Source organism: Centropristis striata, chromosome 17 (assembly GCF_030273125.1).
Source record: "Centropristis striata isolate RG_2023a ecotype Rhode Island chromosome 17, C.striata_1.0, whole genome shotgun sequence".
Classification (NCBI taxonomy): domain Eukaryota; kingdom Metazoa; phylum Chordata; class Actinopteri; order Perciformes; family Serranidae; genus Centropristis; species Centropristis striata.
The window spans coordinates 7,616,865-7,640,100 of NC_081533.1; the positions used below are offsets into that span (position 1 = coordinate 7,616,865).

At 45.7% G+C, this 23,236-nt stretch overlaps 1 protein-coding gene and 1 long non-coding RNA gene across 4 annotated transcripts in view; both read right to left on the reverse strand.

Annotated features, from left to right (window-relative positions):
* Nucleotides 1-17,790, reverse strand: part of camta2 (calmodulin binding transcription activator 2) — a 42,119-nt gene extending 24,329 nt beyond the window's left edge. Inside the window, exons 1-11 of one of the 2 annotated variants that reach the window (XM_059354355.1) lie at nucleotides 17,754-17,790; nucleotides 16,699-16,789; nucleotides 5,517-5,620; nucleotides 5,350-5,417; nucleotides 5,132-5,267; nucleotides 4,165-4,236; nucleotides 3,866-4,013; nucleotides 3,567-3,695; nucleotides 3,247-3,451; nucleotides 1,490-2,426; nucleotides 749-1,408 (exon numbers count right to left, since the gene is read on the reverse strand). In XM_059354355.1, the coding sequence (XP_059210338.1) occupies nucleotides 749-1,408; nucleotides 1,490-2,426; nucleotides 3,247-3,451; nucleotides 3,567-3,695; nucleotides 3,866-4,013; nucleotides 4,165-4,236; nucleotides 5,132-5,267; nucleotides 5,350-5,417; nucleotides 5,517-5,620; nucleotides 16,699-16,732 (2,493 nt within the window). In that variant the 5' untranslated portion in view covers nucleotides 16,733-16,789; nucleotides 17,754-17,790. Of the gene's footprint in view, nucleotides 1-748; nucleotides 1,409-1,489; nucleotides 2,427-3,246; nucleotides 3,452-3,566; nucleotides 3,696-3,865; nucleotides 4,014-4,164; nucleotides 4,237-5,131; nucleotides 5,268-5,349; nucleotides 5,418-5,516; nucleotides 5,621-16,698; nucleotides 17,014-17,753 lie in introns of those variants that run through there. The other variant, XM_059354354.1, reaches the window with a different exon arrangement.
* A 2,006-nt stretch (nucleotides 17,791-19,796) lies between these two features.
* On the reverse strand, nucleotides 19,797-22,126 carry LOC131989174 (uncharacterized). 2 transcript variants are annotated; one of them, XR_009395944.1, is made up of 4 exons: nucleotides 21,017-22,125; nucleotides 20,829-20,945; nucleotides 20,616-20,732; nucleotides 19,797-20,517 (listed from the first exon to the last, which is right to left on the reverse strand). It is a non-coding gene; the product is annotated as an uncharacterized LOC131989174 (long non-coding RNA). The 2 variants fall into 2 exon arrangements; XR_009395943.1 differs by having other exon boundaries at nucleotides 20,829-22,126.
* Between the last annotated feature and the right edge of the window lie 1,110 nt (nucleotides 22,127-23,236).

The window sequence follows — 23,236 nt, forward strand, 5'->3', positions numbered from 1 at the left end:
TTTAAAGTATTATTATATTTAAATACCCATCATATATTCTGTATTACATCATATATGTACAGTATATTTGTTCATATTTTATCATTATTGTATTCCATATGTTTTGGATACTTATCTACATGGGTTTCTAGGCCTGTACTGTGTTGTGTATGTGCTCGTGCACGTGGTCACGTGCATGTGTATGTGTGACAGTATGAGTAGACTACACATACAGATGTGGGGTATCACCTTTGACCCAAAAATATTGTGTTCATTTGGACTCTAGTCTTAATAAATGTGTTTTAATCCCTGTGAAACATGGAGGAATCTGTATAATTTTCTTTAAAGCCCTTTTTCTCAAAACTAACTTTTTATAACAGTCGAACTTTGGATGAGCATATCTCATGGAATATTTGGCGTAGAAATATAGTGTTGGTATTGACATGAAGCTAAGAGTCTCCTCTTTACAGACATCAAAATCCCAAATTGTGTTTCTGAGTCAATGTGACTCATTTTGATGGAACAGGTCACAATTGATGTTTTTGTTTTAATTAGCTTCTTTAATTATTTAAATTTTTGTCAATTTCCCTTTTTTGATCCACTGTTTTATTAATGTATGTAGTTATTCTTACATATTTTTTTATATGAAACTATTTCTAAATTCATGTTTAAACGTTTATGTATTTAATTTTATCTAAATGTATTAATTGAGTTTAGCATTATCAATATATTTGATCTAACAGCTGATCGCTGATTGATTATTGATTACCTCGGGGTAGGACCACTCTGGGGAGAAGTCTGTGATGGAGGCGAGTCGGGTGGAGGAGGAGGGCAGCGGGTGAGGAAAGGGCAGGAAAGAGGAGGAGGGCGAGGGCTGGGGGGGCACCATGTAGCGGACCCCCGCTGGGAACATGGCAGGGTTGGGCGCGGTGGCGGCGGCTGCGGGGTGAGCTGCGACGGGATTGGCCTCCTCATTGATGAGGTCAGAAATGAGATCGGGGAACTGGCTGTCGAAGGAGATGTCCAGCTCCTCCCCTCCGCGCTCGCCAGGCTCCGCCTCCTCTCCCTCCAAGTGCGTGTCCATGCAGGTGTCCTCCGAGTCGTAGCCCCGCCTGCTCTCCTCCTTCACCTGCACCTGCACCGTGGGCGTGTCCAGGTGAGCGGTGTCCATGGCGACAGCGGCAGGGGTGGAGTCGCCGTCGGTGAGGCCGAGAGGCGCTGCGGTAGCTTCAGCGAACACTGAGTGAGTCTGCTGCAGCAGCAGAGGCTGATGGGACACCTGAACCGGGAGGGGGGCCTCAGGCTGCAGTCCGTCAGGCTGGTGCTGTGTCTGATTGGCCGACTGGCTCGCGGAATCCTGACAGACGAGGAGCAGGGAGGAGGCGCTAGCTCCTCTCCGTGGAGATGAACAGGAGGAGGCGTGGCTTGTCTGAGGACACAAACACAAAGGAGTTAAAACTAGATCCGGGGCGGAAGATACCAGCAGAAAATAGTTCCTTTAAAGTCTCACCTGCAACAGAGCCAGCTTAGTGGGTGGTGCCCTGCCTTCATCGTCATCATCATCATCATTATCATCTTCATCTCTCCTGTCCTTCACCTCCTCTTCATCCCCCCCTGCCTCCTCCTCCTGCCCCCCCTCAGACTCACCCAGAGCTCCCAGCTCCAGGCACAGGGGGAGAAGGGGCGGGGCTACGGAGGAGGTGGGAGACAGGGAGAGAGAGAGGGAGGGAGGGAGGGAGGAGGAGGACGAAGAGGCAGAGGAGAGGGGGAGGGCTGAGTCCCTCCTCTCTGCCTCAGAGGAGGAGGAGAGGGAGGAGAGGGAGGAGGGGGGGGAGACAGAGGAGGGAGGAGTGGAGGTGGGGGAAAGTGAGAGAGCGAGGGAGGGGGGAGAGAGGGGGGAGGAGGAGGAGCAGAGAACGGGGGAGGCGGAGGAAGGAGGAGGCGGACCGCCGTATGTCTGACCTTGTTTGGGGGAGTTGAGGAAGGAGTCGGGGTCAAAGGTCGGGGGAAGGGCCGGGGGAGGAGGAGTCGAAGAGGGGGAGGCGGCGGTGGCAGTAGGAGGAGGGGAGCGGAGGGAGGACGAGGAGGAGGATGGGGTGAGGAGAAGGCCTCCGATGACGGGGGAGGGGAGGAGGGTTAGGGAGAGGGTGGCCATGCCCGGCGCCTGAATGGGGGGAGGAGGGGGGAGCGAGGGGGGGATTGGAGAGGAGGAGGGAGGGGAGGGGGAGGCGGCAGGAGGAGGGGGGAGGGGGGCAGGGGAGAGCAGCAACTGTCCGGAGCGGGTGAGTGACAGGCTCCTCCCGGGCCCCACCTCCTCCCCTCTGGCCCCGGCAGCGGCGGTCGTTGCCATGACGAGCACAGCGTTCTGCGGCAGCGCCACTGTGGTCAGGTTGCCGTGGTTACCCATGGTGATGGTGGCTCTCTGAGGCTGCGGAGGTGACGAGGCGCTGCGGAGAGAACAAACACTGTCTGAATTGATACTAATATATAAACATACATACATACAGCGTGTTTGTTCTTATTCTCTCTGTACGGCTCACAGCGCTGCAACTTAAGAAAACACATGCAAATACACAAAACACAAACAAACTGAGAAAACATCTTCATCAACTTGACAACAGAAGAGCAGCATTTAGAAAACGCTGCAAAGACCACAACACAACAGAAGTGTTTCCAGAGGACACATAAAAGTGATGCACACGTCTGGACACGCTTGATATATCACTTTTTTTAAAGATGATTATAATTTCATGAAATTCCGTGGTATGTAACGTTAGCCCACTAGCATTAGCCCACTAGCCCGTATCAATCACATTGCAGTTAAACAAATCTAATAAATGAATGATACACGTTTTAGTTGGTCTCTCTCAACAGCACCAAGTTGGTCTTGGTCTTGCTAGCACGCTAATACTAGCACGCTATCGATCGATGGCTAATGTTAGCATGCTATCGAACGCCTGCTAATGTTAGCATGCTATCGATCGGCTGTTAATGTGAGCACGCTATGATCCTTATAACATTACAACGTGAAATTATCATTATGTTGAAATAAGGTGATAATATCAAGCGTGTCCAGACGTGTGTGTCACTTTTAAGTGTCCTCTGGAAACACTTCTGTTGTGTTGTGGCCTTTGCAGCGTTTTCTAAATGCTGCTCTTGTGTTGTCAAGTTGATGAAAATGTTTTTTCAGTCTGCTGTGTTTTGTGTATTTGCATGTGTTTTCTTGCAGCGCTGTGAGCTCTCAAGGTCACCGTATCTCTGACTTACGTGGACGAGGGGCACGGCGAGGACACAGGGCTGTTCTGAGCCTGCAGGTGGGGCAGTTTGGCATCCCCTCCTCCTCGCCCCGCGCCCCCTCCCTCTGAGGCCAGCGGGGAGGCGGAGGGTCTGCAGGAGGAGGGAGGCAGCTTGGGGGAGATGATGCGGTGCTTGGTGCTGTTACAGCGGTGAGGAATGTTCACTCCTGAAGACACTGCGTGCACACACACACACACACACACACACACACACACACACACACGTTAGTCTACCTCAGTGATGTCACCATAACGTCACAGTGTTGTAACAGTGATGTCGCGAAGCCTTACCCTGGGCGGTGTTACAAAGGCAGGTGTGTGTGCGCGGCTGTGGTTTGGTTCTCTGCCGGTCCAGAATGTGTTGAACCAACTCCTCAATACTGAAATCACCTGAACCCACCGAGCACTTCATACTGTGGACTGAGATACTGCATGTTAGTACTACACAGTACTGCATGTCAGTACTACACAGTACTGCATGTTAGTACTACACAGTACTGCATGTTAGTACTACATGTCAGTACTACAGAGTACTGCATGTTCGTACTACACAGTACTGCATGTTCGCACTACACAGCACTGGTACGTACACATGGGCTTCAGCTGGCTCAGCAGGTCGTCTCGGCTCCACCTCACGCTGTCGTGGCGGTCGGCCACTGCACACAGCAGAGGACTGCATTTCCCAGAATCCTCCAGGGACGGCACGTTCAGGTAGTGAACCAGCACGATGTCTGGGTTCTGTCACACACACACACACACACACACACACACACACACCACAGAGACATACAGCATGTATGATGTGTTTTTAACACCTCTGTGGTGTGTGTAACATTGTAGAATTGTGTTTGTGTTTGAGTGTGTGTGTGTGTGTGTGTGTGTGTGTTACCTGCAGCAGCCAGTAGCATCGTCTGTGGAATGTTGGCACAATGGAGGAATGGACGTAGCAACCATATAGGCACTGAAACACACAGCAGGTCCTCATTGTTTACATGCAGTTGTTTGTGTTTTTATTGCTCAGGTGTTATTTAAGTTGTTAAGTTGTTTACTTGTTTTCGGTGGCTGAAACATTAACAACATGTGTTTTCTACGGTGTCCCTGAGAGCTCACAGCGCTGCAACTGAAGAAAACACATGCAAATACACAAACACAAGCAAACAGAGAAAACATCTTCATCAATTTGACAACACAAGCGCAGCCTTTAGAAAACGCTGCAAAGACCACAACACAACAGAAGTGTTTCCAGAGGACAATTTAAAGTGACGCACACGTCTGGACATGCTTGATATTATTACGTTATTTCATGATGATGATAATTTCACCTCATAACATTGTAACGCCTGCTAACGTTAGCATTCTATCGATCGCCGGCTAAAGTTAGCATGCTATTGATTGCCGGCTAACGTAAGCATGCTATCGATCGCCCGCTAACGTAAGCATGCTATCGATCGCCGGCTTATAATGCTGTCGATCACCTGATAACTCTAGCATGCTATCGATCGCCAGCTAACATTAGCACACTATGATCAGTTGCTAACGTTACAACGTGATATGATCATCATGTTGAAGTAACGTGCTAATATCAAGCGTGTCCAGACGTGTGCGTCACTTTAAAGTGTCCTCTGGAAAAACTCTGTTGTGTTGTGGTCTTTGCAGCGTTTTATAAATGCTGTGTTTGTGTTGTCAAATTGATGAAGATGTTTTCTCTGTTTGCTTGTGTTTTGTGTCTTTGCAAGTTTTCTTCAGTTGCAGCGCTGTGAGCTCTCAGGGCCACCGTATTCTGTGACTGTGTAAGAGTTGCATTGGGAACATGTCAGACAGTGTGTGTCCTGCAGGGGGCGCCGTGTGCTGCTCACCTCCATGCCCTGGACCTTCAGCTTCATGTGGTCCTCTCTTGTCGTCTTTCCATCCTTCCTTTTCTTCCAGCAGTATCCGTCCTTCCTGTACTTCACCTTCTTCCTGTTGTAGAGGATGATGCTGCCATTCTTCGGCCTGAAATACAAACGGCATGTCAGTTGTCAGCCATCAACCGGCTCCGTCAGACCTGGTGAGACTCCATGAGACTCCTTGAGACCTTGTTTTCAGGGTGCAGGAGAGCCACTCGTCATGTCTGTCAAATGATATCAGGTAGGAAGCAATCTCCTGCAGAGACAAGGAGACACAGAGACAAGGAGACAAAGAGCCGTGAAGTTGAGTTTCTTCATCAAACCAACAGATGTGTGTGTGATGTGCTTTCCTCACCTCGTTGGTGTTCCAGCGGAGACGCTCTGTAGGCAGACTGGACAGACGAGGGAGACACTCCAACAGCTTATTAGGAAGAAACACCTTCCTCTGTCCTTTATTCTCTGGAATACACACAAACTGCTTTAACACATCACACCATATCTACCTAGGACCCACATGATCCATTCTGTTGATTCATATTTATATTTGCACTAAATGTTGCACTCTTTATTTACGTGGGGTCTGCAAAATACCAAAAACCAAAACAATAACAACAAATATTCCTGCAGTGATTTCATGAAGTATGATCATGTTTCCAGCTTCTCCTGTCCACTCCTCTCTGCTCTGTGTAAATAGCTTCTCCTGTCCTCTCCTCTCTGCTCTGTGCAAACAGCCTCTCCTGTCCTCTCCTCTCTGGTCTGTGTAATACAGCCTCTCCTCTCTGTGTAAAACAGCCTCTCCTCTCCTCTCTGCTCTGTGTAAACAGCCTCTTCTGTCCTCCTCTCTGATCTGTGTAAACAGCCTCTCCTGTCCTGTCCTCTCCTCTCTGCTCTGTGTAAACAACGTCTCCTGTCCTCTCCTCTCTGCTCTAAACAGCCTTCCCTGTCCTCTCCTGTCTTTGTAAACAGCCTCTCCTCTCCTGTCCTCTTCTCTCTGCTCTGTGTATACAGCCTCTCCTCTCGTGTCCTCTCCTCTCTGCTCTGTGTAAACAGTCTCTCCTCTCCTGTCCTCTTCTCTCTGCTCTGTGTATACAGCCTCTCCTCTCGTGTCCTCTCCTCTCTGCTCTGTGTAAACAGCCTCTCCTCTCCGCTCTATGTAAACAGCCTCTCCTGCCCTCTCCTCTCTGTGTAAACAGCCTCTCCTGTCCTCCCCTCTCTGGTCTGTGTAAACAGCCTCTCCTCTCTGCTCTGTGTAAACAGCCTCTCCTCTCCTCTCTGCTCTGTGTAAACAGCCTCTCCTGTCCTCTCCTCCATGCTCTGTGCAAACAGCCTCTCCTGTCCTCTCCTCTCTGTGCAAACAGCCTCTCCTGTCCTCTCCCCTCCACTCTGTGTAAATAGCTTCTCCTGTCCTCTCCTCTCTGCTCTGTGCAAACAGCCTCTCCTGTCCTCTCCTCTCTGCTCTGTGTAAAACAGCTTCTCCTCTCCTCTCTGTGCAAACAGCCTCTCCTGTCCTCTCCCCTCCACTCCACTCTGTGTAAATAGCTTCTCCTGTCCTCTCCTCTCTGCTCTGTGCAAACAGCCTCTCCTGTCCTCTCCTCTCTGCTCTGTGTAAAACAGCTTCTCCTCTCCGCTCTGTGTAAACAGCCTCTCCTGTCCTCTCCTCTCTGCTCTGTGCAAACAGCCTCTCCCGTCCTCTCCTCTCTGCTCTGTGTAAACAGCCTCTTCTGTCCACCTCTCTGCTCTGTGTAAACAGCCTCTCCTGTCCTCTCCTCTCTGCTCTGTGTTAACCGCCCCCCCTGTCCTCTCTGCTCTGTGTAAACAGCCTCTCCTCTCCTCTCTGCTCTGTGTAAACAGCCTCTCCTGTCCTCTCCTCCATGCTCTGTGCAAACAGCCTCTCCTGTCCTCTCCTCTCTGTGCAAACAGCCTCTCCTGTCCTCTCCCCTCCACTCCACTCTGTGTAAATAGCTTCTCCTGTCCTCTCCTCTCTGCTCTGTGCAAACAGCCTCTCCTGTCCTCTCCTCTCTGCTCTGTGTAAAACAGCTTCTCCTCTCCGCTCTGTGTAAACATCCTCTCCTGTCCTCTCCTCTCTGCTCTGTGCAAACAGCCTCTCCCGTCCTCTCCTCTCTGCTCTGTGTAAACAGCCTCTTCTGTCCTCCTCTCTGCTCTGTGTAAACAGCCTCTCCTGTCCTCTCCTCTCTGCTCTGTGTTAACCGCCCCCCCTGCCCTCTCTGCTCTGTGTAAACAGCCTGCCCTGTCCTCTCCTCGCTGTGCAAACAGCCTCTCCTCTCCTGTCCTCTCCTCTCTGCTTTGTGTAAACAGCCTCTCCACTCCTGTCCTCTCCTCTGTGTAAACAGCCTCTCCTCTCCTGTCCTCTCCTCTTAGTGGAGCAGCTAAGTGCTCATTTTTACCAGAATCTTTCAGTTTATGATACAAGCGTGAAAATTGGCATGAACATTCTCCATGGGTCACTTAACAAGAAAATTGTCCGAGACATTTGAAATTTTAAGATGGCAGCCATTTTTCAAGATGGCCGACACCTAAGTGGAGCAGTTAAGTGATATAATGGTTTATTTGGTAATACAAGCATAAAAATTGGCATGAGCAGTCTCCGTTGGTCACTTGACAATGACCCACCCACAGTTATTTGAATTTCCAAAATGGCGGCCATTTTTCAAGGTGGCCGATACCTTAATGGAGCAGTTAAGTGATATAATAGTTTATTTGGTGATACAAGCATACAAATTGGCATGAGCAGTCTCTGTTGGTCACTTGACAATGACCCACCCACAGTTATTTGAATTTCCAAGATGGCGGCCATTTTTCAAGATGGCCGACACCTTAATGGAGCAGTTAAGTGAAATAATGGTTTATTTGGTGATACAAGCATACAAATCGGCATGAGCAGTATCTGTGGGTCACTTGACCATAACCCACTCACAGTTACTTGAAATTCAAAGATAGCGGCCGTTTTTCAAGATGGCCGACACCTTAGTGGAGCAATTAAATTATATAATGGTTTATTTGGTGATACAAGCATAAAAATTGGCATGAGCAGTCTCCATGGGTCACTTGACAATAAGTCACCCACAGTTACTTGGGTTGACAAAAAAACACTCCCAGCCACTTGAAATTTCTATTTTCAAGATGGCTGCCCCCTGGATCCTCAAAAGATCAATTTTCTCATAGAAATGTATTGGGTTTTAGATTATTCTGGAAAACAAGTTTTAACACATCGTAATACAGTTGTGTTGATTTGTTGATCATGGACAGATTAGACACGAGTGAGTATCTGCACTACCAGGGCACACTGGTGATATATGACTGCTGTTAAACTCAGAGTGGGGTTCAATGTCAGCCAATTGTAAAGTTAGTCAAAGAAGAGACGACAACTCTCTGAGTAGTTTTAGTTAACTGGGTGGTGTACAGATTGTACAGGGTAAAAATGGCATTGGATGAACGATTGGACTAAGTGTAGGGTTAAGGCATGAACTTAGTTGTATCCCATACATCAACGTGCTTATTAAAAGGTGGTAAAAGGCTAGACCCTCGGCCTCTGCCTTTGAATTTGCTGCAGACATTGCAGAAGCCATCATAACAGTTGAGAAAACAAACAGCAGGACACGAAGATCATACTGGTTATGATACCATTGCAAGAAATGTTCCATTATTTCATAAAATAAATGCTCTGCCTATCTTACGTAGTCCAACCCGACTAGATGAAGGTGATGGCATAGAAAGCACATTGACAAGAAACAGAGCAAAATATCATTCAAGCTGTAAACTTATGTTCAACAACACACAGCTGGAAAGGGCACAAAAAAGGCATCTACTGCTGCTAAAGACACTAAAGATACCAAAGATATCCATGTCAAGAGGTCAAGAAGATCCCTGACTTCTTATGAGGCTGGATATGTGTGGGGACAGGCATTGAAGAGAGACATCCACAAATGCCGAGCCCGTCCGACTGGGGATGGGTTAAACAGGACAAGGAGTAGAAAGTCTTCTGGACTCCACTTCCACCTATTGCGGAGAGTTGTTGGGAGTTGACAAAATGTGGGTGCACCAAGGCTTGTACTGGAAAGTGTAAGTGCTACAGATATGGACTCAGTTGCCCCTGCTAGAACTTATTTGCTTGTTTCTTTTGCCAGTGTTATTCCTTGTTGTCCTTTGTGTTTTCAAGTGTAGGCCTATGGCTCGGCTTCCCCTCGCCACATCGGCGCATTATGTTCTATTTTGTCACCAGCCTATTACTGTGACATGTTCAGTTTTCACTTTGTAACAATGCTTTCACATTTTTAGTTTAGTTCCCTAGTATAGTTTCAGATACTGTTTGTCATGGTTCCTTGTCAGCCAGAGCTGCTGTTGCCTCTGGATCTGTCATTATTGCCATTTAGTATTAACCATTGCTCAATTATTATTTTGGAGCACTGTCCGTTCAGCACCACAACTTTGTTTCCCCACCCCTTAGTATTTATTTGGCATGTTTAATGGCAGTAGTAATGGTAAGTTATAAAAAAAAGTCATTTAAAAAAGTATTTTAAAAAGCCCTCATTGTAAGGGAGCCTGTGTACCTCGGTGAACCCGGAGAGCTACGCCGGTGGGAGGGAACTCCTGTCAGGTTTTACCAAACTGGGCAGGTCGTGGGCAAGGAGTCAGACAAAGCACAGTCAAACAACCTCTCTTGAGGAACCCAATACATTTCTATGAGAAAATTCATAATTTAAAGGTCCACATGGCAGGCGGCAGTCATCCTGAAAAAAAAAATTGCCGCCTTGAAATTTCAAGTAGCTGTTGCTGGCTTATTGTCAAGTGACCCACAGATACTGCTCATGCCAGTTTTTATGCGTATATCACCCAATAAACCATTGTATCACTTAACTGCTCCACTAAGGTGTCGGCCATCTTGAAAAATGGCCGCTCTCTTGGAATTTCAAGTAACTGTGCGTTGCTTATTGTCAAGTGACCTACAGATACTGCTCATGCCAATTTTTATACTTGTATCACCAAATAAACCATTATATCATTCAATTGCTCCACTAAGGTGTCGGCCATCTTGAAAAATGGCCAAAATCTTGGAATTTCAAGTAACTGTGGGTGGGTTATTGTGAAGTGACCTACAGATACTGCTCATGCCAATTTTTATGCTTGTACCACCAATAGACCATTATATAATTTAATTGCGCCACTATGGTGTCGGCCATCTTGAAAAATGGCCGCCATCTTACAATTTCAAATGTCTCGGACAATTTTCTTGTTAAGTGACCCATGGAGACTGCTCATGCCAATTTTTTTGCTTGTAGCACCAAATAAACGATTATATCATTCAATTGCTCCACTAAGGTGTCGGCCATCTTGAAAAATGGCCGCCATCTTGGAATTTCAAGTAACTGTGGGTGGGTTATTGTCAAGTGACCAACAGAGACTGCTCATGCCAATTTGTATGCTTGTATCACCAAATAAACCATTACATCACTTAACTGCTCCACTTAGATGTCGGCCATCTTGAAAAATGGCCGCCATCTTAAAATTTTAAATGTCTCGGACAATTTTCTTGTCAAGTGACCCATGGAGAGTGTTCATGCCAATTTTCACGCTTGTATCATAAACTGAAAGATTATATCACTTAGCCGCTCCACTATCTATGTAAACAGCCTCTCCTCTCCTCTCTGCTCTGTGTAAACAGCCTCTCCTGTCCTCTCCTCTCTGCTCTGTGTAAACAGCCTCTCCTGTCCTCTCCTCTCAGCTCTGTGTACAGCCTCTCCTGTCCTCTCCTCTGTGTAAACAGCCTCTCTTGTCCTCTCCTCTGTGTAAACAGCCTCTCCTGTCCTCTCCTCTCCGCTCTGTGTAAACAGTCTCTCCTGCCCTCTCCTCTCTGTGTAAACAGCCTCTCCTGTCCTCACCTCTCTGCTCTGTGTAAACAGCCTCTCCTCTCTGCTGTGTGTAAACAGCCTCTCCTCTCCTCTCTGCTCTGTGTAAACAGCCTCTTCTGTCCTCCTCTCTGATCTGTGTAAACAGCCTCTCCTGTCCTGTCCTGTCCTCTCCTCTCTGCTCTGTGTAAACAACCTCTCCTGTCCTCTCCTCTCTGCTCTGTGTAAACAGCCTCCCCTGTCCTCTCCTGTCTTTGTAAACAGCCTCTCCTCTCCTGTCCTCTTCTCTCTGCTCTGTGTATACAGCCTCTCCTCTCCTGTCCTCTCCTCTCTGCTCTGTGTAAACAGCCTCTCCTCTTCTGTCCTCTTCTCTCTGCTCTGTGTATACAGCCTCTCCTCTCATGTCCTCTCCTCTCTGCTCTGTGTAAACAGCCTCTCCTCTCCGCTCTGTGTAAACAGCCTCTCCTGCCCTCTCCTCTCTGTGTAAACAGCCTCTCCTGTCCTCCCCTCTCTGCTCTGTGTAAACAGCCTCTCCTCTCCTCTCCTCTCTGCTCTGTGTAAACAGCCTCTCCTGTCCTCTCCTCCATGCTCTGTTCAAACAGCCTCTCCTGTCCTCTCCTCTCTGTGCAAACAGCCTCTCCTGTCCTCTCCCCTCCACTCTGTGTAAATAGCTTCTCCTGTCCTCTCCTCTCTGCTCTGTGCAAACAGCCTCTCCTGTCCACTCCTCTCTGCTCTGCGTAAAACAGCTTCTCCTCTCCTCTCTGTGCTAACAGCCTCTCCTGTCCTCTCCCCTCCACTCCACTCTGTGTAAATAGCTTCTCCTGTCCTCTCCTCTCTGCTCTGTGCAAACAGCCTCTCCTGTCCTCTCCTCTCTGCTCTGTGTAAAACAGCTTCTCCTCTCCGCTCTGTGTAAACAGCCTCTCCTGTCCTCTCCTCTCTGCTCTGTGCAAACAGCCTCTCCCGTCCTCTCCTCTCTGCTCTGTGTAAACAGCCTCTTCTGTCCTCCTCTCCACTCTGTGTAAATAGCTTCTCCTGTCCTCTCCTCTCTGCTTTGTGCAAACAGCCTCTCCTGTCCTCTCCTCTCTGCTCTGTGTAAAACAGCTTCTCCTCTCCGCTCTGTGTAAACAGCCTCTCCTGTCCTCTCCTCTCCTCTCTGTGCAAACAGCCTCTCCCGTCCTCTCCTCTCTGCTCTGTGTAAACAGCCTCTTCTGTCCTCCTCTCTGCTCTGTGTAAACAGCCTCTCCTGTCCTCTCCTCTCTGCTCTGTGTTAACCGCCCCCCCCTGTCCTCTCTGCTCCGTGTAAACAGCCTGCCCTGTCCTCTCCTCGCTGTGCAAACAGCCTCTCCTCTCCTGTCCTCTCCTCTCTGCTTTGTGTAAACAGCCTCTCCACTCCTGTCCTCTCCTCTGTGTAAACAGCCTCTCCTCTCCTGTCCTCTCCTCTATGTAAACAGCCTCTCCTCTCCTCTCTGCTCTGTGTAAACAGCCTCTCCTGTCCTCTCCTCTCTGCTCTGTGTAAACAGCCTCTCCTGTCCTCTCCTCTCAGCTCTGTGTACAGCCTCTCCTGTCCTCTCCTCTGTGTAAACAGCCTCTCTTGTCCTCTCCTCTGTGTAAACAGCCTCTCCTGTCCTCTCCTCTCCGCTCTGTGTAAACAGTCTCTCCTGTCCTCCCCTCTCTGCTGTGTAAACAGCCTCTCCTCTCCTCTCTGCTCTGTGTAAACAGCCTCTCCTGTCCTCTCCTCCATGCTCTGTTCAAACAGCCTCTCCTGTCCTCTCCTCTCTGTGCAAACAGCCTCTCCTGTCCTCTCCCCTCCACTCTGTGTAAATAGCTTCTCCTGTCCTCTCCTCTCTGCTCTGTGCAAACAGCCTCTCCTGTCCACTCCTCTCTGCTCTGCGTAAAACAGCTTCTCCTCTCCTCTCTGTGCAACAGCCTCTCCTGTCCTCTCCCTCCACTCCACTCTGTGTAAATAGCTTCTCCTGTCCTCTCCTCTCTGCTCTGTGCAAACAGCCTCTCCTGTCCTCTCCTCTCTGCTCTGTGTAAAACAGCTTCTCCTCTCCGCTCTGTGTAAACAGCCTCTCCTGTCCTCTCCTCTCTGCTCTGTGCAAACAGCCTCTCCCGTCCTCTCCTCTCTGCTCTGTGTAAACAGCCTCTTCTGTCCTCCTCTCTGCTCTGTGTAAACAGCCTCTCCTGTCCTCTCCTCTCTGCTCTGTGTAAACCGCCCCTCCTGTCCTCTCTGCTCTGTGTAAACAGCCTGCCCTGTCCTCTCCTCGCTGTGCAAACAGCCTCTCCTCTCCTGTCCTCTCCTCTCTGCTTTGTGTAAACAGCCTCTCCACTCCTGTCCTCTCCTCTGTGTAAACAGCCTCTCCTGTCCTCTCCCCTCCACTCCACTCTGTGTAAATAGCTTCTCCTGTCCTCTCCTCTCTGCTCTGTGCAAACAGCCTCTCCTGTCCTCTCCTCTCTGCTCTGTGTAAAACAGCTTCTCCTCTCCGCTCTGTGTAAACAGCCTCTCCTGTCCTCTCCTCTCTGCTCTGTGCAAACAGCCTCTCCCGTCCTCTCCTCTCTGCTCTGTGTAAACAGCCTCTTCTGTCCTCCTCTCTGCTCTGTGTAAACAGCCTCTCCTGTCCTCTCCTCTCTGCTCTGTGTAAACCGCCCCTCCTGTCCTCTCTGCTCTGTGTAAACAGCCTGCCCTGTCCTCTCCTCGCTGTGCAAACAGCCTCTCCTCTCCTGTCCTCTCCTCTCTGCTTTGTGTAAACAGCCTCTCCTCTCCTGTCCTCTCCTCTATGTAAACAGCCTCTCCTCTCCTCTCTGCTCTGTGTAAACAGCCTCTCCTGTCCTCTCCTCTCAGCTATGTGTACAGCCTCTCCTGTCCTCTCCTCTCTGTGTAAACAGCCTCTCTTGTCCTCTCCTCTGTGTAAACAGCCTCTCCTGTCCTCTCCTCTCCGCTCTGTGTAAACAGTCTCTCCTGCCCTCTCCTCTCTGTGTAAACAGCCTCTCCTGTCCTCACCTCTCTGCTCTGTGTAAACAGCCTCTCCTCTCCTCTCTGCTCTGTGTAAACAGCCTCTTCTGTCCTCCTCTCTGATCTGTGTAAACAGCCTCTCCTGTCCTGTCCTCTCCTCTCTGCTCTGTGTAAACAACCTCTCCTGTCCTCTCCTCTCTGCTCTGTGTAAACAGCCTCCCCTGTCCTCTCCTGTCTTTGTAAACAGCCTCTCCTCTCCTGTCCTCTTCTCTCTGCTCTGTGTATACAGCCTCTCCTCTCCTGTCCTCTCCTCTCTGCTCTGTGTAAACAGCCTCTCCTCTCCTGTCCTCTTCTCTCTGCTCTGTGTATACAGCCTCTCCTCTCGTGTCCTCTCCTCTCTGCTCTGTGTAAACAGCCTCTCCTCTCCTCTCTGCTCTGTGTAAACAGCCTCTCCTGTCCTCTCCTCCATGCTCTGTGCAAACAGCCTCTCCTGTCCTCTCCTCTCTGGGCAAACAGCCTCTCCTGTCCTCTCCCCTCCACTCTTTGTAAATAGCTTCTCCTGTCCTCTCCTCTCTGCTCTGTGCAAACAGCCTCTCCTGTCCTCTCCTCTCTGCTCTGTGTAAAACAGTTTCTCCTCTCCTCTCTGTGCAAACAGCCTCTCCTGTCCTCTCCTCTCTGCTCTGTGCAAACAGCCTGCCCTGTCCTCTCCTCGCTGTGCAAACAGCCTCTCCTCTCCTCTCTGCTCTGTGTAAACCGCCCCTCCTGTCCTCTCTGCTCTGTGTAAACAGCCTGCCCTGTCCTCTCCTCGCTGTGCAAACAGCCTCTCCTCTCCTGTCCTCTCCTCTCTGCTTTGTGTAAACAGCCTCTCCACTCCTGTCCTCTCCTCTGTGTAAACAGCCTCTCCTCTCCTCTCTGCTCTGTGTAAACAGCCTGTCCTGTCCTCTCCTCTCTGCTCTGTGTAAACAGCCTCTCCTCCACTGTCCTCTCCTCTCAGCTCTGTGTACAGCCTCTCCTGTCCTCTCCTCTCTGTGTAAACAGCCTCTGTTGTCCTCTCCTCTGTGTAAACAGCCTCTCCTGTCCTCTCCTCTCTGCTCTGTGTAAACAGCCTCTCCTGTCCTCTCCTCTCCGTGCAAACAGCCTCTCCTGTCCTCTCCCCTCCACTCTGTGTAAATAGCTTCTCCTGTCCTCTCTGCTCTGTGCAAACAGCCTCTCCTGTCCTCTCCCCTCCACTCTGTGTAAATAGCTTCTCCTGTCCTCTCTGCTCTGTGTAAAACAGCTTTTCCTCTCCGCTCTGTGTAAACAGCCTCTCCTGTCCCCTCCTCTCTGCTCTGTGCAAACAGCCTCTCCCGTCCTCTCCTCTCTGCTCTGTGTAAACAGCCTCTTCTGTCCTCTCCTCTCTGCTCTGTGTAAACCGCCCCTCCTGTCCTCTCTGCTCTGTGTAAGCAGCCTGCCCTGTCCTCTCCTCTCTGTGCAAACAGACTCTCCTCTCCTGTCCTCTCCTCTCTGCTTTGTGTAAACAGCCTCTCCTCTCCTGTCCTCTCCTCTGTGTAAACAGCCTCTCCTCTCCTGTCCTCTCCTCTGTGTAAACAGCCTCTCCTCTCCTCTCTGTGTAAACAGCCTCTCCTGTCCTCTCCTCTCTGCTCTGTGTAAACAGCCTCTCCTCTCCTGTCCTCTCCTCTCTGCTCTGTGTTAAACAGCCTCTCCTGCCCTCTCCTCTCTGCTCTGTGTATATAGCCTCTCCTCTCCTCTCTGCTCTGTGCAAACAGCCTCTCCTGTCCTCTCCTCTCTGTGTAAACGGCCTCTCCTGTCCTCTCCTCTCTGCTCTGTGTAAACAGCCTCTTCTGTCCTCCTCTCTGCTTTGTGTAAACAGCCTCTCCTGCCCTCTCCTCTCTGCTCTGTGTATATAGCCTCTCCTCTCTGCTCTGTGCAAACAGCCTCTCCTCTCCTGTCCTCTCCTCTCCTCTCTGCTCTGTGTAAACAGCCTCTCCTGCCCTCTCCTCTCTGCTCTGTGTATATAGCCTCTCCTCTCCTCTCTGCTCTGTGCAAACATCCTCTCCTGTCCTCTCCTCTCTGTGTAAACGGCCTCTCCTGTCCTCTCCTCTCTGCTCTATGTAAACAGCCTCTTCTGTCCTCCTGTCTGCTTTGTGTAAACAGCCTCTCCTGTCCTCTCCTCTCTGCTCTGTGTAAACAGCCTCTCCTGTCCTCTCCTCTCTGCTCTGTGTAAACAGCCTCTCCTGTCCTCTCCTCTCTGCTCTGTGTAAACAGCCTCTCCTCTCCTCTAACACCAGCTGCTGACTGATGGACGTATTGATCAAATATCAATATTTGATGCTCAGGTTTGGTTATTTTCTATGAGGGAAGCGTCTGTCAGACACCAGGACAGATAAAACAATCTGACCACAGCGTATCAGTTTACACTTTCTCGCTGATAAACGTGTCACAGCAAGAAACTTCTCAGTCTAGTTTTAGTTCAATTCACAGAAAAATGAATGTATTCAACTTACAAAATACATTTCTTTAAACAAATATGATTAAATGTGTTGATGTGGAAACATAAACAAAACCTTTAGATCTATAGAACTATATTCTACATGTTGAGTCACAAGCAGACAGAGAAAACACACAATAATTCATCACACACACACACAAAGTCTATGACATCATCAGGTACAGGTGGGGGCGTGGTCATGATGTCACACAGACAGACAGATGGGACTGACCTGTCTCCGTGGAAACCATCTCCTTGTTGCTCATGGCGACAAGTCCATGCAGGATGATCTCACAAAACACACGGCCACCTACACTCGCCCGCTGCACGCGCACACACACACACACACACACAGTCAACAGGCTGATCAACAGGAAAAAACAAGGTCTGCAACTGTACACCAGCATCATACACACATTCTCACTCTCTCTCACTGTCTCTCTCACTCTCCATCACTCTCACACACACACTCACTCTCTCTCTCTCACACACACAAAGTTTATCACTCTCTCTCTCTCTCTCTCTCTCTCACACACACACACACAAACTCTCTCACACACACCTGAAATCCAAGCTGCTGCTCTACACACAACCCTTCAATAGCTTTTGTTGCCTAGCAACAGCTGAATTTGCACCCACTTTAAATGAGTGCGTTTGTGTGTGTTCATAACTGACACTGTATACCAGTCTGAGTGTGTGTGTGTGTGTGTGTGTTGAGTAACATAACATTTTTGGATTTATACAGTGTGTGTGGGTGTGAGACACGTTCACCACAACAATAAATATTCAACAATAATAAAAACAAACAGTGTTAGCAGGAGGCTAATTATTCACACACTCGGTTCTCCAGAGGCCCGGGCTCAGACCGCGGCCTGGCCTGGTGCTGCGGCCGGCTCCGGGAGCGTCTGTCCCGGCTGCGGGGCTCCGCTAAGCTAAAGCTAACATTAGCTCATTAGCTCCTCGGTTTCTCATCATTAGAGAAATAAACTGACACGACAATAAGCTTTAACACGTCGGTTGGTCCCATTACATCCTCGTCTTTTACCACTAAAGACCAGTTATGAGTAACATTAATTATTTTATTCATAAATAACTCTAATGTTTGGTTCTTAAGCCGCACAGCTAGCCGGCTAGGCTAGCGGCGGCTAGCTGTGATTTAACAGCTCCTGGAGCCGAGCTGAGCCGGGCCAGGCGAGCCGGGCCGGGCAGAGGACTCTGGTCTCCGGACGGTCCAGTAGAACCGCAGCGGGACGAGGTTCAAGAGAAGCAGCAGGTTAGATCCTTTACCTTCCGCCTTCTGACCAGCCGCCATCTTCTCAGTGACGTCAACGCGTCGGTACGTTGGCTGGCAGCGTGAGGAGGAGAAGGGGGGGCCTTGAGATAAATATGAATTATTATTTATTTTTAAAATAAACTACGACGGACTATTAGAGCCACATTTAGAAAACAAAAAATTAATTACGAGAATAGTAAAAAGTCAAAAATATTGAATTAATTAACTCAAATATTTAATTAGAAGAATAAAGTTGAAACTAATTAAGATAATTAAGTAAAAAAGATGTAATTAATTATAGGAATAAACTCGAAAATATTTAATTAATTGTTTTCGAGTTTATCCTCATAATCAATTCAATATTTTCGACTTTATTCTCGTAACTAATTCATTTAATATTTTCGACTTTCCAAATTAATTCTCATAACAAATTCAATATATCCGGGTGTATTCTCATAATTAATTCAATATTTTCAACTTTATTGTCGTAATTAATTCAATATTTTTGACTATTCTCGTAAAAATTCAATAATTGAGTTTATTCTCATAATTAAATTAATAATTTTGACTTTACTCTCGTAATTAATTCAATATTTTCAAGTTTATTCTCCTAATTAATCAATTCAATATTTTCAAGTTTATTCTCATAATTAATTCAATATTTTCGACTTTATTGTCGTAATTAATTCAATAATTTTGAGTTTATTCTCATTATTAATTAAATATTTTCAACTTTATTCTCCTAATTAATCAACTAAATATTTTCAACTTTATTCTCATAATTAATTCAATATTTTCGACTTTATTGTCGTAATTAATTAAATAATTTCGAGTTTATTCTCATTATTAATTCAATATTTTCGAGTTTATTCTTGTAATTAATTCAATAATTTCGACTTTATTCTCGTAATTAATTCAATAATTTTTAGTTTATTCTCATAGTTAATTAAAAAATGTCAAGTTCATTTTCAAAATGTATTAAATATTTGACTTCATTCTCGTAATTAATTCAACAATTTCGACTTTATCGTATTTTAATAAATATTTTAGTTCATTTTTGTTCTTTATTCAATCATTTTGAGTTTATTCTCGTAATTAATTAAATATTTCCGACTTTATTCTTGTCATTTTTTATTTATTTTAAATCTGGCCCTAATACGTCATAATAAACTGATTATCTGCTTTAGAGATCTGGGGCCTATTGCACAAAACTAGGATAAGGGATTAAGCCGGGATATGTTGGTTATCCTGGCTCAACTTATCTGTGATCCGGTTGCACAAAAGCAGGATAGGGGGCAGTGGGATATGTTATGGTATAAGTTACCATGGAGATTTAGTCTGTGGAGCAAACCTGCCCCAGACCAGGTTATGTTCCAGGATCTATTTAATCTCATCCCTTATCTCAGTCAGCAGTCACCACAAACGGACACCAATAGTTATTCCACTGCCCTTTACACATTGTTATCACATAGAACTAGACCCTATGTCATTATTTAAACGTTTGTGATCATTCATTTCAATCATTTTGGATAATTAATTATTTTAGATGATGTTGCAATCATTAGATAATTTACAGTTTCCCATAGACTATAAGGCTTGAGAGTTGTTAAAATGAGGGCCGTGAAGCTTTTTGTGGAATTGTACTTCAGTATAGGTTTCACCAACAAGGAGATACTTAATCTTTTGGCACATCAGCCAGCATCACATTGTCAGAAGTATCAGGGCTTCAGTGTGTCCCGGTGGCTCACACTGGTAGAACATTACCATTAAGGCTGAGCCCTTGCTGTGGCGGAGCCGGGTTCAAATCCAGCCTGTGCTCCCTTTGCCGCATGTCACCCCCTTTTTATCTGTCACTTTCAATAAAGCATGAAAAATACCAAAAAAATTATCTTAAAAAATGAAGTATCAGGACTTTAAAAAGATGCAAGACAATACATCTGTTCCGCAGAAAGAATCAGTCTCATAAATTTATGACTTTTGTTGTCTTCCTCAATGTGGCCCTAAAACTCGGTCGTATAAAATACACATCCCATATAAATAAATATGTACACAAAGTGTAACATTATGTTCCTTTATTGAATAAGGATAAATCAAAACAGGTAAACCATCGGCTCCTTTCAAAACTGAAGTCACAGTGACTCTTCAAGATAGAAAGCACAGAGTCAAAGTATATTATACAACACAAGGATAAATACACATTCAAAGGTCTGAATATAATACACCCTGCATGTCTGCACACTGAAATAAATGCAGGACAAATCCATACACATGGAATGAACAGACAAATTATGCAGTAGCCTCCCTGCAGGCTTGTATACACACAGTATACAGCACAATCATCATAAGAGGCCAAATCAATTTAAATAAAAAATAAATAAATAAATAACAAATTCCTCTGCCACTGCAGGACATATTTAACTTAAATTGAAAGTATGCATATCAACTAAAATAATTCAACACATATTGCTCCCTCATGAGAGGACCACTGTCGTCATCTGGGAATATTGCTGGATTGTCCCAGTCCATGGCTGGGTGCACTCTGGGGGCCCTCTCCTTCCTCAGGCAGGCCACATTGTGGAGGACAGTGAAGACACTGAAAGCGTGCCTTCAGGAGGCCAAAGGTCATCTCAACTCTGGGCCTGGTCCTGGTCCTGGTCCTGGTCCTGGCATGGGCATGGTTGTAGGCCTGCTGTGCGTCCTGGGGGTCTGTGAATGGTGTCAGGAGAAAAGGCTGGCAGACAGACCCCCTGTCTCCCAGCAACACACCAGAGAATTCACCTGTTAACACAAAATCTCATCATAACAACCTCAAACAGAGTGACATTCTTGACACAGCCATGATGTAAAAAGTGGTTATTAATGGTTGTGTGGCTCACCTTGTGATAGGCGCTGACAGGTTTCAGAGGTCCCAAAGACTCTGGAGTCATGGACTGAGGCCATTCTGCCTGGCTCAGTCCATGTCTGTTGATCAGACAGTCAGCATTGCAGACCATCTGAAATCATAAGATGAGGACGATTAAACCAATCAATGCACATCACAAGCAATGTACAGTGTTCATCAATTGACAATATCAAAAAGTTATGTTCACCTGAACATTAATGCTGTGAAATGATTTCCCATTCACAAAATCCACCTCATGGGCCCCTGAGGGGGGATCTTATGCTGAGGTGTGTGCAGTCCAGTGCACCAGTGACATTGGGGAAACCTTTAACACAAAGTAATGAGTATCCTATTATGACTGGTAACAGTTGTCCTGTAATTTCTAGATTTTCTCACCTGCAATCCTATAGAACTCCTCTTTGATGTCAGAGTCTTCTGTGGCCAGGGAAGGACACTGTAATAAACTATTCTGTAGTCATTTCATTTTACTTAATATATTTGATCAAGTGCAATAAATATAAATGTGTCCTTGATTTTGAGGCAGTTGTTTAAGTAACTTTAATATAAAAATGTTTGAGATATAATCTACTTATTTTGATCACATTAAATATAATCTTTATGTGGATGTAATTCTAAATCAAGAGAATTTTGAATGAATTCAACACAATAGAATTAGTCCGTTTTTAATTGACAGGCACTTCCTGTTAAATCATTAACTCAACTTGTAATGTAGTTAGATTTAATTAATAATATTGCGTGCAATTTGTTGCCTCGATTTTATTGAGTAGCTATTGTTTATCTTTTTTTTTTTTTTTTACAGATGAAGACACATACACCCTAAATATAAGAAAAGAGAAAATGTATCTATTCCAAAAGGAAATCCAATGAAGTCAGTAAGTGACCGTGGGTCCTTTGAAAGGCGCTATATAAATTAAAGTTATTACTTTTATTAGCTCATCTATTTATCAAAGAATAATACAGTCTGGTGGAGTTATATTTACACAACTTCAGTCATATCTACAGTCCATTTCAATTAAAAATTCAACTCATTCATAATCAGAGTACAACTGCGTTTTTGGAAATGTGAATTAACTATTTGGATTGTAATTGTGATGTTTCAGCGGAGCGGTGAGTGTGTAGTTGTGTTTACTTACGCATTCAGGCGGTCAGTAATACTTTGCCACGTGTTTTCTCTTTGCTTTATCACTGTGGCGGTGTTGCATTTCTTTTTAATAATGTCTTTCACCTCCTCGTATGCCTCCATCCGGATTTCTCCCTCCGACGGGGTAAAGTAAGCCGCTCTACTCGCCATGGTGAATCAGTGAATCTGTGATCGGTGGCGGGGTCTATCTGAGGGAGCCGCGAGCGCGCACTTATCCAGGATAGGTTTCACCTGGCTTGATGAATCCGTGTCTGCTCATCCTGGATTGGGCTTTGTGCAACCAACTGAGCCTGGACGCTGTTGTTTTGGATTCTTTGAGCCCGGCTCAGTCACTGATCCTGGATGTCTTAATCCTACTTTTGTGCAATAGGCCCCTGGATTCAATGTTTTGATCATTTTAGGCTGAAAGACAACAATTTCCTCTTCCAAAAAAACACAATAAAAACTTTACAGATTCATATTTCTTTCTCCTTTTTTTCTGCATAAACCTCTTAAATAACTTCAGACCAAACATTCACTCATTTTGAGGATTTGAACCCTTTAAATGCCAGTTTGATAACATGATGTCACTGTTTTTATTAAGTTGTTTTCCATACAATAAATATTTGTTGTAATAACAGTCTTGGATCGGTCAAAGATGAGCCAAAATATTGACTTTTGTTTTTGTGTACATCAGATTCAAATGTTTTCCACTTTGAAGCCATTAAAAGGACAAAAAAATGTCAAGATGTCAAAACTGCAATAAAAAATATTAAAGATTTTTTAAAAATCACCTTTTTAGGGTTTTATCTTTCAATCAAATTCAGTCCAATAAAATATTGAAACTTTTGGGCATTTTAACCCTTTAAATGTCAGTTTGATGACAGTCCTGTTGCTGTCCACAGGGGGCGCCATACTCTATACAATAAGTAACTGTAATAGATTACTTTAACAGTAATGAAGTATAATTATTTTTTTAGTTATTATAATTACAGCAACGTACAAAGAAATCAATAAGTAAATAAAAACAATCAAATACAAAGTAAATTCAAACAAATACACAAATATTTTTTATTAGTATTTGATTTCTGATTTATTCATTTATGGTGACACTAATGCATTAAGTTATACTTTTATTAATCTATTTTTTATGCATTTCATTATATAATTACGTGTTTAAGCGTTATATTATATTAAAATATTTAACTAAATAATTTAGCTGTGGCACTAAAAACCGTCCATAACTCTAAATAAATAACACAAAAATGAATGTTTGATATTTGCTTTCATTCTTTAGTATCTTTGCATATTTAATTTAAAATGTATTGAATTATTTCTGTGTACATTTTTATAGTTATTCATTCATGGAAGAGTCAAAGAAAAATAAAGAAGTAAATAAATGTTAAATTAATAATACAATGCTACAAATGAATATAAACTGAAGAAAATTACAAAGGTTAATAAAAAATAATCTG